Consider the following 12,141-nt stretch of genomic DNA (forward strand, 5'->3'; position numbering starts at 1 on the left):
AAAACCCAAACTCCATCCCCAAATCCCCCTGTACCAAGTAACATCCCCACCCCCCTTTACACACCCTTATCAAACACCCCTCCGCTTTACTATTCCTCCCACCCAATCCTTTCCAACCCCAGCCCCGGTTCCGAGGGGGCGGAGGAGGAGGCGGGTCGGGGATGCTGCGCACCTCCTCCGGCTGCAGAGGGGGGCAGCGGTTGTGGGGCCGGGGGAGGGCAGCGGGCATCCAGTGGGGAAAGAGCCGGGAGCCGGAGCGGGGCCGGCCGTACAGAGCACCATGCGGGCACCGCTGCTGCTGCCGCTGCTCCCGTTGCTACTGCACGGTAAGTGGCACCCGGAGCCGCCTTTGGTTGTTTTGCATTTGCTTTGCTGTTTTTTTTCTGGGGCTGCGCACACCCGGCATCCTCCCTCCCCTCTCCGCTTTACTCATTGGAGAGTTGGAAGCAATTGGGGGAGAAAGGTGGACAAAAGCACTCGGGGTAGAGTGTTTGTTTGCTTGTGTGTGGGGGGATATTGCGTGAATCTGGCTTTATTCACCCTTTCCTTTAGAAACTAAGTGAAGGAAACCATCCGAAGAGCCAAACAGAAGCTCAACTTCAGGCGCCAATCTGTAGGGCAGCGCACCGCAGTGCTTGTTCCTTTATGCAACGCTGTGAGCTGAACGCGCTGCTTCTCCAACAAAGCCCTTCAGTGGGGCTCTGGAGCGGCGGTTTGGAAGGGAAAGCATGGAGCATTGAGCCTCATGCAGCTCTTTTTTGGGGCCCCAAGTGTGGTCGGGGTTTGGGTTGGTGTCGTGGTTTGGATGCTGAGTTGGCATCATGGTTGGACTTTGGGTCAGCATCATGGTTGGACTTTGGGTTGGCATCGTGGTTGGACTTTAGGTTGGAAGCATCGTGGCATTGATTCAGAGTGCACGGTGCTGTTCTGGATTGAGCCCGTGCCTTTGGTTTGTGGAGAGGTGGGAAAAAGATGATGGCAAAGTCAGTGGTGGAGGTGGATAAAGGAGGTGGGGTGGTGGAAACCCTTTGCTGGGAGGGATTGGGGTGGTTGGGGAGAGGAGGTGGGGATGCTTTGAGAATGGCTGTGGGATGGATGGTTTTGTTGGAGTGATGGTCTTAAATTGAAAAGTAACAGGGAAGTAAAATTCATGGGTTTTTTTCAAGGTGAATAAAAGCAGGGGAGAGTTGGGGGATCTCTTGGTTGTATTCAGGGAGAAATGGGGGTAAAATAATAAAGGAGAAGGTGAAATCTTGCTCTGGGTTATGTCAAACAGCGGAGCCTCTGCGGAGCTGCACAGGCTTTAATTCAAGGTAACAAAAGCTCGGGATCTCTCTGGAGGTAAAAGCAGAACAGAGGGAGGGCCCTGGGGTCTGAACTGCAGGGGGGATTATTGGCCGAGGTCGTGCTGGAATCTCTGCCTGCCCCTGTTTTATTGTCCTGTTGTTCATGAGTGTTACCGACAGTGTATGGCAAAGGGGGGAAATGCGTGTCACACTGTAACATCTGGTCATGGTGGGCAGGCAGGTGGGAAGTCCTCATCCCCTCCTGGTGCCGACTTGAGCTTTGCAAGAGAGTTTTCTTTCAGTTTAAAAAAGACCTCATTAATATTGGCATGAAGCAGGAGCTGTTAATGCAGTTTTTCTGTCGCTGGCCAGATTTTGGCTGAATTTGGCTTCTGGGAAGGTTTTGTGTTGTTATTTAGAACAGAGTGCTAACTGCTGGGGGGTGGGACAAAAACAGCCTTCAGCTCCAGGATGGTGCCATGGGAAGGTAGAGGGACCTGTTTGTAAAGCACTCTCAAGTGATCCTATTACATATTTCTCGGAAATTATTTGATTAAATCCTTCAAAAAACAGCGTTTCCTGCCATTAGTTGCTGCTCCTAAGGTTGGAAATAAGCTCCTTAGAGGTACTTTTATGTTGTTCCTTGGGTGCTGGAACTGGGATTTTCTTCCTTTAGGGTTGAAATAGGCTTCCTTTCCAGCTGGGTGTTTGGATTTGGGCATGGTAGTTTGGCCAGGTTTTGCTGCTGGTCCCAGCAGTGCTTATCTATCACAACCATCTGCATTACTCAAACCCTGAAGTTCACCGCTTGTTTCACCAAATTGGGTAGAAAGTTGAGTTTGTAAATGAAACCATACGTTTTTTGGTGGCTTAAAGGAGTAACTGGGATGGAGCTCATCGTCACCTGCATGCGTTTTCTGTTTAATATGGATGTGAAACTCATGAGTGAGCAGGGAGCTGGGTTTTGGGATAGTTTCTATTGCTGTGAGGAGGAAGATGACAACGTTGCGTTTGGGGCAGAGCAGAACTGGACCTTAATTTTTAAGAGCAGCTCTTTGAAGTAGTGATATTTCACTCGAATGCTCCTTCCAGGTTTGCATCTGATTCTGGAAGGATCCCCCTCTATTTCTCTTTGGCCATAAATCAGAATAAAATCACGCTCGGACAAAGCACAGCCACTCCACACAAGAGATGCTGCACGTAAAACACAGGGCACATAACATCTTGAAATTCAGACAGCTTGTGGGGGGCCCTACAGGGATATTTTATTTATTCCTCCTCCATATTAGATCTTCTGTCCCACTGGGGACACGAGAGCAGAATTGCATCAGGAAGAGTAAAACGATATGTTTTATCCTCAGAGGATTAAAAAGAGCCCCAAGCTCAAACCTGCCCTAAGGACAAGAGCAGCCCTTACCCTTTGTCTGGCTCTAAACAAACGCATCTCCGGGTTGCTGCCAAAAACAGCCTTCTTCATTCCCAAAAGCTGATCTGGTTCCCTGGTGCTCGGAGCTCGTGTTTGTCAAAGACGAGCTGTCAAAGAGGTGCATTCTTAAAATCCATCTGATTCATCGGATGCTAATGCTGAGATGGGCAGAAGGAGGAAATTGGTGAGTGCCAACAAAAGGAAAAAGAAGTGGTTAAGTGAAGTGTTTCAGATTCAGCACTGAAGCAGAACGTGTGTTCTCATACAGTCACTCCTGGAAGAACTTTGACGGGATTTTTGCAACTCATTTCCAACTCCTGCCATTTTAGCAGCGCAATACCTTTGATTCCCCGGTGGCAAAACAGATTCTGTAATGATACCCCATGGGTCTGTTTTAGGAGGCTTAATTAAAGGCTGGCTTGTAAAGCGCTTGAAGGTCCCTGGATGAAAGGAGCTGGAGCCATGCAATACATTGATTTAATTCCAGAGAATTGCTTTAAAGGCTTGTGATGAGGAGACTGGTGATCACTCATGTTGGTGGTGGCAGGAGACTGGCTGCAAATATCTGCTCTTGGCATTTACAGAGAGGTTTGGGTTGCACTTCAATTGTTATTTCCCTTTAAATCTTGCTTCTTCCATCCCTGCTTGCACCCTCCAAAATACATAGGAAAGCCAGCACGGTGCAAGAAAGCTCTGGAGTGATTTGGGACGTGGGATTTGGAGATTAAACTCCAGTCAGTGAGGATCCCTCAGGCCATGCAGTAACTCCTGTGTTGTTCTGGGTGTTACATCGCTTTTCCAGAGCAGAGATTTGCTATAAGGATTTAGATGCAGGATGCATCCATCCCACCTGCTCATATTCACATTGTATTTTGCCCCCTTCTTGCTCAACTGCAAGTCCTACACCAGGTGGGCCCTTTGCCTGATCCCCAAGGACCCACCATTGCACCCAGAGCCCCAGTGCTTTCAGTAACTCCTTCCACATATGGTTCAAGTAGTTACAACCAAGCCTGGTGAAAACCCACCCACAGGGACATGGAACATCCTCCTTCCTGAACACTAAGCCAAGCATTTGCCTCACCTTCAGTCCTAAACATCACAGAAGGGCTTGAACTCTGCAGGAATCCAGGTGGCCCTGTTTGGTCCATTCCCTTTGTGCAGCCATGTGTAATCTCACAAGCTCTCTGGAGCGTTTTCTCATGTCCCTACCAACTTCCTCCTCAAATATCTGTTTGCATGAGCTTGTTGGCCCGCATAATTCCTTCCATAACCAGCCAATCTCTGCGTAGCGTTGTTGTTCCTGAGTTGTTGCAATGCATGAGCTGCCTTTCAAGGAGCTCTTCAGCACATTTTGCTTGTGTTATTATTATTATGCTAGAAGATGCACTCAGTCACCTGTTAACTGTAGAATCATAGAATGGTCTGGGTTGGAAGAGACATTAAAGATCACATAGTTTCAACACCTGAGCCAACACATGGGGCATCCTCAGCTTCTCTGGGCAACCAGTTCCAGTGTCTCACAGTGCAGAGCAGAATGGGACAATCCCTCCCCTCTCCCAGTGGCAGTGCTGGGCCTGGTGTCCCGCAGGTACTGTCAGCCCTTTTGTCTCCAGGGCATGATGCTGGTTCAGTTTCAGTCTGTTGTAAATCCAGACCTCCCCCCCAGATCCTTTTCCATGAGGCTGCTCTTCATTCTCTTGTCCCCCAGTCTGTATGTACAACCAGAATTGCCCCATTCCAGGTTGTTCTTGTTAAAATACATTGCTCAGCCCTCATATTTGTCAAGATCTCTCCTTGGTGACCTGTTCTGCTTCCAGGTCTTGCAGGTCCCACCACATGGTGGTGTTTAGGGATGTAGCTCCAGCCTCCTGCAGAATCCTTTCTATGTGCTTTACGGTGCTCGACCAAAAAATTGCTCTTTTCCCCTCAGCTGTGTGGTGTGATGGTGTCCCACATCCTGAGGTGCTTTGTCATGCTGAATTCTTCAATTTTTTTGGGAGCTTTGTCAAGTTTTAATGGCTCTAATTGCACATATTTCTGCTGTAGTGCTTGGCAGAAGCTTTGCAGTGCTTTGCTCTGGAGGTCCCTGAGGAAGATAGGAGGAGACAGGAGAAAAGTGCTCTCCTCATGGCACAGTTCCAGTTTTGAGGTACCTAAGCAGTGGGACTAGTCCATATCCAAAACCACAATACTTTAGAGTTTAAACCCAACTCAAGTTAGTTGCCTGTTTTGAATTGCAAATAGCACTGGAAATAATGAGGGTTTTGGAGAGTCAGTAGTAGCATTCCTGCTACTGCTGGTAGCGCAGAGCTTCGAGGTGGAATATTTGGCATGAGCTACATGGGGGGCTGCATTGATACTGGACTTGAGCCATAGAGTGTCTCAAGATCAGTCTCCGGTCTTTGAAAATTGCTGAGAGCCATTAACAACCAGCAAATGCCAGGATGCCTCCTTAACCCTGCTGTGAAAAAACCTTCTGTCCTTCAAGAGATGAAGTTGCTCCTGACCCTTAAGTCACCAATATGTAGTGGCTTTCTTGGTCACAGGCCAGGAGCGCTTACAGGTGACAGTCTGGTGATGAAGTATTGCAAAGAGGCAGGGAGAATGCAACACCTCAATGCCCAGCATACAGCAGAAGGACAAATGAATGGGAAGCAGCCTTCAGCTATGGCACAGCATCTGGTTTTAGATGTGCATCCGTAATAAACCAGCTGCAAAAAGGTGGTGTCTGAATGCACTGCGCTCCCCAGGTTGTGATGTGGCATTCAGCACAGCTCAACTTGTGCATAGCTCGTGTCCAAGGCACCACTGCTCGACATAGTGATGGGGCTACCATCCCCTTATTCCGGAGAGAATTTGGATGTATAATGGGATGAATGAATCCAAAAAAGTGCAACGAAGCTGTGAATGTTCTGGAACACGGGTCATATGGGGAGGGGCTGAGAGAACTGGGATTGTCCAGTTTGGAAGAGAGGAGGCTCAGGGGAGACCTTATTTTGTCTACAACGATGTGGAAGGAGATTGTGGCGAGGTCAGGTTTGGCCTCTTCTCCCAAGTAACAGCAGTAGAACAAGAGAGAATGGCCTTAAGTTGTGCCATGGGAGGTTCAGGTTGAGTGTTAGGAATCATTTCTTCTCAGAAGGAGTAGTGAGGCATTGGCACAGGCTGTCTAAGAAGGTGGTAGAGTTAACACCACCATCCCCGGAGGTGTTAAAGAAAAGGACAGATGTGGCACTGAGGGACATGGCTAGTGGGCATGGTGGGGATGGATTGATGGCTGGACTGGATGACCTTTGTGGTCTTTTCCAACCATAATGATTCTATGATTTAGACACTAGAGATTCATATGTCCATGGATGGTGCCCTGAAGGGTTTGTGTTACACCCAAAGCATCTGGGATCTGACCTCAAAAATACTTATCTTGCTTAACAGTATCTGTTTATAAACATCCAGAAATGTGGGTTTGGAGATGTGTAATAACTTCTTAGTGCTGGGTCAGGAGTACACCTGAAAGGCAACATGGAAGGCAGATAGGAAAAAGTCTTTGGGCTTAAAAGAAGGCTGTGTTTGAAGCTGAGTGCAGAACATGTTCCAAGCTACTCCCGTTGTAGATGTTGCCTTGAGGTTGGCTTCATATTCTTAGCACCCAAAATGAAAGCTGGATTAATCCAGCAGGTCTTTTTTTCTTTGCAAATTCAACTTGTGCGCAGCTTCAGTCTTCCAGCACATGGGAATGGTGATGGAGAGGAGAAGGTCATGTTGCAGTGGTAGCATAAGGCCTTAGCGATTAATGACAAAAGCTGAATTTTTTCTCTCTGATTTTAGTAATTCTAACTGAAGGAGATAGAAATTGGCTTAGAGTTATTAAGCTGTAGTACTTAACGATACATTAAATCTGCGTGCTGGCTATTGTAAGAAAGGAGGAGACATGCTTATCAGGCATTTATTCTAAGTGGTTTCTGCTAAACACAGACCAAGAGAGAATGCCAGATTTCTAACTCTGACAGAGGGGATTTGAAAGGGTTTGCAGGTTTTGGAGAAACTGTGTTTGAAAAAAGCCCTTCTTTGAAGCGTGATAGCAAAAACGTTGTTTTTTTTCTTCCCCCCCAGAGTCGAAAGGCAGGAGGGTGAGATAAGGCATTCCATCTCAAATGCAGTGAGTTGAAAGTTTAAATGATACTGCCTGGATAGCTTTCAGGGTGGCTATTACACCTTGCTTATCACGGCACTGTGTTCCTTGACTGTGAGAAAGGGCAGAGTAAAGGGTAAAGCGGTTGCACTACGTTCCCCAGCACAAATCCAATTAACATCAGCTGTGTTGATACAACTTTTCCCTGCGTAATTGCAAATGGTTGCAGCTGTACCGGCAGCTGAGGTGGACCCGTGAGCAAGAGATGTGCTGCGTTCCTCAGTTCTTCTGTAGCTTTCTTATTGAAGAGCCCAATAGACTCAATGGAGGTGAATTTTAAAACATTCAATCAGTTGTTTTAAAAATAATTGAATGGGTTGTATTTTAAAAAGTGAAAAATAAATTAAAAGTTAAAGCTGAACTGCAGGAGGTTCTGAGATTTGTAAAGGGGGGTTGGCATGAAGTGGAAGGTTTGATGGGTATGAAGCATGTATTTTTTCATCTCACGTCATTGCGTTTGAGGCTTAGCATTGTCACTGGTGGCATGCAAGTGTGTTCAGAGCTTCTGAGGAGTGTTATTAAATATATACATGTTCTAAATAATCAATTATACCCATGTCTCTGGGCAACCTGTTCCAATAAGGGTGGTGAGGCACTGGCACAGGTTGCCCGCAGAGGTGGTGGGTGCCCCATCCCTGGAGACATCCAGGGTCAGGATGCCCAGGGCTCTGATGGAGCTGTAGGTGTCCCTGTTCATTGTAAGGGAGTTGGACTAGGTTACCTTTGAAGGTCCCTTCCAACTCAAACGATTCTATGATTCTGCAAATTATAATTGTCCTTATCAACCAACAGAAGAGATGCCTAAAGCACAATCAAGGGAAGAACGATTTCTAGCATGTTCTAGGTGAGCTAATATGATCTATCTTCAATAGGGATTGCTATTGCCCCACTTCCGACCCAACATTTTGTTTCATGAAATCTTTTGGCCATGTTCTCCCTCTCTAGCTGGTGGTGACCTGGTTTGGTTTCAGAGCCTGCATCTGTTTGTTCCCACAGGTTTCTTTTGGCAAGATGGAGAACATAATAACTCACAGTAAATGCACAAAACAGCTCCCACCCTGCTCTTTTTTTCTTCTTTTTTCTTTTTCCTTTTTTTTTTTTTTTTCTTTTTTTTTTAATAATACTGTGTTTGTTTTCAGATGGATCAGTTCCGTCTGATCTGGCTCAGCATACTGTGACAGTGTTCATATTCTTGCAGGGCAATGCCTCTTTCAAAGTGCACGTGGATTGATGCCAAGTAAAAGCAATGCTGTAAGCACACCGAAATCATCCGTGGCAATGATTTGGGTTGCAGCAATGCAATGTGCTACAAATGGAATGAGCCTGCATCTGCCACAGGGCTCCTGGCAAAGCCTGAGTTGACCAAGAGGCAACCAAGGCAAACTGTAAACAAAATGAGACATGACATCCAATTGGCTGCAAGGCCGGCAGGCAGAAATCACCCTCTTGACCTCAATTTTCAAGCACGCAGGAGTTAATCTCAGCATACCCCAGTGGCTCTTGAGATCATCAGTGCTGCACTTGCTTGAGCCTTGGGTAATTCACATGCAGGTGCTGACCTCTTTGGTACAGGTGATATATTTTCCCATCTTGAATAGTCATGTAAAATATCATCGAAAAATGCATTCTGAGTTTCTTACAACACCCTGGTATAGAACATTGTTTTGTTTCCTTGAGGTTTTCCCAGACAGCTGAAAAAAAACCCCTCCAAACTCTCACTCTGTGCTATTTGTAAGCTGCTAAGACTCCTCCTTTAGGTACCAATGAGTCCCCATTATCCTCATTCAATACAGGAACGTGCTCTTTCTCATTAAAACCTCACAAAGGGTTCAAAACTTCCTTTTATTGCAAAGTGCTTTGATTTAAATTCATGTGGCTTCAATGAGGCATTTCAATCATGGTTTAAAATAAGGAAGCAAAAAGTCTTCATTGGAATGATTTCATTTTCATCATGCTTTTCATTTCCAATTCATAGCTATATCCCTCATGGAAGGTTGATTCCCCTTGGTTGCTCACTATAAAACGTGCAAGTTTACAGCAGGCTGTTACCTTTCAGCTGTATTTTCTAACCTGGGAGACATGCTATGAACATATTTGTTTAAGCAGCTATATAGGCTGCCAGCACTCTGTTTTGATTCTTAATGTGTACATCTTTCAGGTCTCCCGAGGAAATGATGAATGCCGCTAATTTGGGGCTCATTGCAGGCAATCACTCTTTACTCGTGAGTGAAATTTCTGTTATACTGACAGATGTGAACCAGCATTTAAAATTCTTCCAGGATACGTTAGGCAGCCAAAGACTTGGATACCTAACACGTTTCATGAGCACTTTTCAACACACTTTCGAGACTGAAACCAAGAAACGTATTGAGCAAATCTCAAGTGTCGATCTTAGATGGAGTTAGTGACTGAAATGAATTGTTTCTTGTCCCTTGGGGGGGGTTGAATAAACAGGAGTTGTTCTCTTACATCTCACTTTTACTGTTTAAAACAGGAGAGAAAGCTATTTTATTTTTCAGCTGCCAGTTGCTGTCGCAGCTTAGAATGAACTGTTGGTGGAAGCACTGAACGTGTCTTTCTATTATGTGCAGAGAGGCTGGGGCACTGGAAGAAAAGGGGGAGGGTCAGGGGGGTGAAAAGAAGAGGGGTTAGGGTCAGGGGGGTTAGGGTTGATTTTGTTTAATTGGCTCACCAGTTTGTGTCTTGCATCCAAATCCCATCTCTTTTAGTGCTGAAAAATCCCAAATCCCCAAGTGCCGTGGATGTTCCATTTGAATTTATACTTAGCGCAATGTATTTGATCTCCTGTTTGATGCCAGGTACACATTCGTCCTTTCAGAAAATAGGAAGTGACCTCACCTTGTCAGGATGGTGGTCCATGGCAGTGCAGATCTTCCTTCCCCATGGAACAACTCCAGCTTGGACCAATTTTTGTGTCCAGGAGAGCAATGCAGCCTGGCAGATACTTGTGAGCTTCCACCCATGCATATTGCAAGGCCATCATGGGGATCTTAGGAGCACAGGGAGTAGTAAGCTCAACCCCCCTTCTTCTTTGTGAAGTAAAACCCTATTAGTAGACAACTGTGTCTACTCTGTGGGGAGCCCAGATCCTCTCAGCTAGGCCAGTTAGGTTTGCATCTCTCTGATAATCCTACATGAGAACACTTCCTCCAATAGTGCTGTCATTCAGAACAGTTCTCAAAATCTAGCCTGTAATTCACCATCTCACCCTAAACTTCTTTTTCCATGGGCTTTTCCAACAAGGCGAATATCAGATTGGGTGGTGTTAATATTTAATGAGGGCAAGGGTGGCCAATACGTCCACCACTGCATGCTGCATGACCAAAGACAAAGCCATTGGTATCCACATTCGCTTTGTTGGTGTTCCCCCCAGTTATTGCCTGTAATGCTCTGTAATATCTGGCTGTGGGCAGCTGGCAGCTATTCGGAGTAAAGTTTTGGGGGGTTTAAAGGGTTTTTGGTAGCACAGCCAGTCCCTAGGGGTGCAAGGCTCTCCTTCCTCTGATCCCATTAGAAATGGAGATTACAGCGGCTCATCCACATCATTGATAGAAGCACAGAAACTCCACCTCAGAGCACAGAGTGAGCAGCTCGATAGGCATCAGGCTGTGTAAAGAGCTGCGTCACGGTGCTCATAGAAGAGAAAGTGGGGAGGGAGCTGCATTTTCGATACAACTCAAAGATGCCAAGCTCTGAGCTGGTTGGTGATTGCTGAGGCATTTACTGTGTTTTTTGATGAGAAGAGGAAGGAAAAATTTGATGCTGAGTGATTGCACTCTGCTTTTCCAGCTTCCTTTCCTAATTGCCTGCAGGATTTTTTGGCATAGCGACCACAGAGGTCCTTCCAAGCCCTAACCTCCAAACACCCACAGGATCCTTCCCCAGGAACAGGGCTGCTGTGGGTTGAAAGCCCTCAGCTAATACACAGGTTTTATAAACTATCAAATTCACATATAGCTTGTGAACATGATGAGAAATAACTCTAGAAGAGCCCTGCCAAAGGAGTGCTGGCAGTTTGGTGTTTGTGTTTGAGCTGGAGGAATTGGGTGGTAGCTCTATGCTTTGTCTTCCCATGAGCGTGTTTTGTGGAGCTGCTCCAGTCTGTAGTGATGTAAGCTGCTTTCCGTGCTGGCAGCAGCACTGGGGGCTGCCCCCATCCCAGCTGGCTTTTTCAGGAGGTTTCCTGCTAATCCAGCTCAGAGGGCAGGGCTTTGTTTCCATCTCTACTGAGTAAAAGGGGGTGAGGAAGGTGCAGCTCTTGGGTGGTTTTTGTAGGGATTTTGGTTTGGTGTGAGCACAGCAGACAAGGGTAGTAAGATCTTGCCTCTGCTCAGATCTGGCAGGAGAATACATGTATGGACTGCCATAGTTCTATGCAATGGGACTATCCTTTCCTGTAGTGGACAAATGATTATGAGCTGCCTGTGGACAGATTTCACATATTTTTCCCATATTTTCCCCCCAGAAGGCAGGGAATGGCTTATAGCAATCTGTTACCACTTGGACCTTGCTACATATCCCTAAGTTTAAGGTCTTCAAGTTGTCCTGGCCTTGTTCAACTCATGTCTATACCATGAAGCCCGTGAGACTGGAAGAAAGAGGTTTGCTTTCATCAATTCATAGAATCATAGAATGGTTTGGGTTGGAAGGGACCTTTCAGACCATCTAGTTCCAACCCCCCTGCTATAGGCAGGGACACCTCCCTCTAGACCAGATTGCTCAAAGCCCCATCCATCCTGGCCTTGGATGCTTCCAGGGAGGGAAGACGAGTGAGTTTATTTGATAGCAATAAATATCACCTTTTGAGTACAGCTGAAGCTGGTGTGGATTTGAGCCAGTTTCTTTTCTTACATGTCTTTTCTTACCTTAATGATTCTACTGGGGACATGGTTTAGTGGGCATGGTTGTGATGGGTTGACAGTTGAACTTGATCTTATGGTCTTGATGATTCTGTGATTCTGCATGGTTCTCCTCCTGTTTGGGAGAATAGATGACAGGCTTGCTAGTTATTAACTTTATAATGTCAGCAGTCAATACCAAGCATTGCTAAAAGTCACTGTTTGCTTCTGAAGCCTCAGCTTTCCCTTGCCTCCATGATCAACACGTCCAATGCCTGATTTCTGAGAGCTGCCCTGACAGAAGTCAAAGGCTATTTTGCCCTGATAATAATAACCAGATACACCTGGAGGAACTGATGGTGCTTAAATGTCTCCTTAAAG

General features: G+C 46.2%; 1 protein-coding gene across 4 annotated transcripts in view; it reads left to right on the top strand.

Moving 5' to 3' along the window:
• The first annotated feature begins 231 nt into the window (after nt 1-231).
• LOC107313928 (podocalyxin) overlaps nt 232-12,141 on the top strand; it is a 36,979-nt gene continuing 25,069 nt past the window's right edge. For all 4 annotated transcript variants that reach the window (XM_015862684.3, XM_015862777.3, XM_015862868.3 and 1 more), the window contains exon 1: nt 232-326. In XM_015862684.3, coding sequence (XP_015718170.2) covers nt 281-326 — 46 coding nt within the window. In that variant the 5' untranslated portion in view covers nt 232-280. The remainder of the gene's footprint in view (nt 327-12,141) is intronic.

Source organism: Coturnix japonica, chromosome 1 (genome assembly GCF_054131305.1).
Source record: "Coturnix japonica strain WE chromosome 1, WE-NBRP24, whole genome shotgun sequence".
NCBI lineage: Eukaryota > Metazoa > Chordata > Aves > Galliformes > Phasianidae > Coturnix > Coturnix japonica.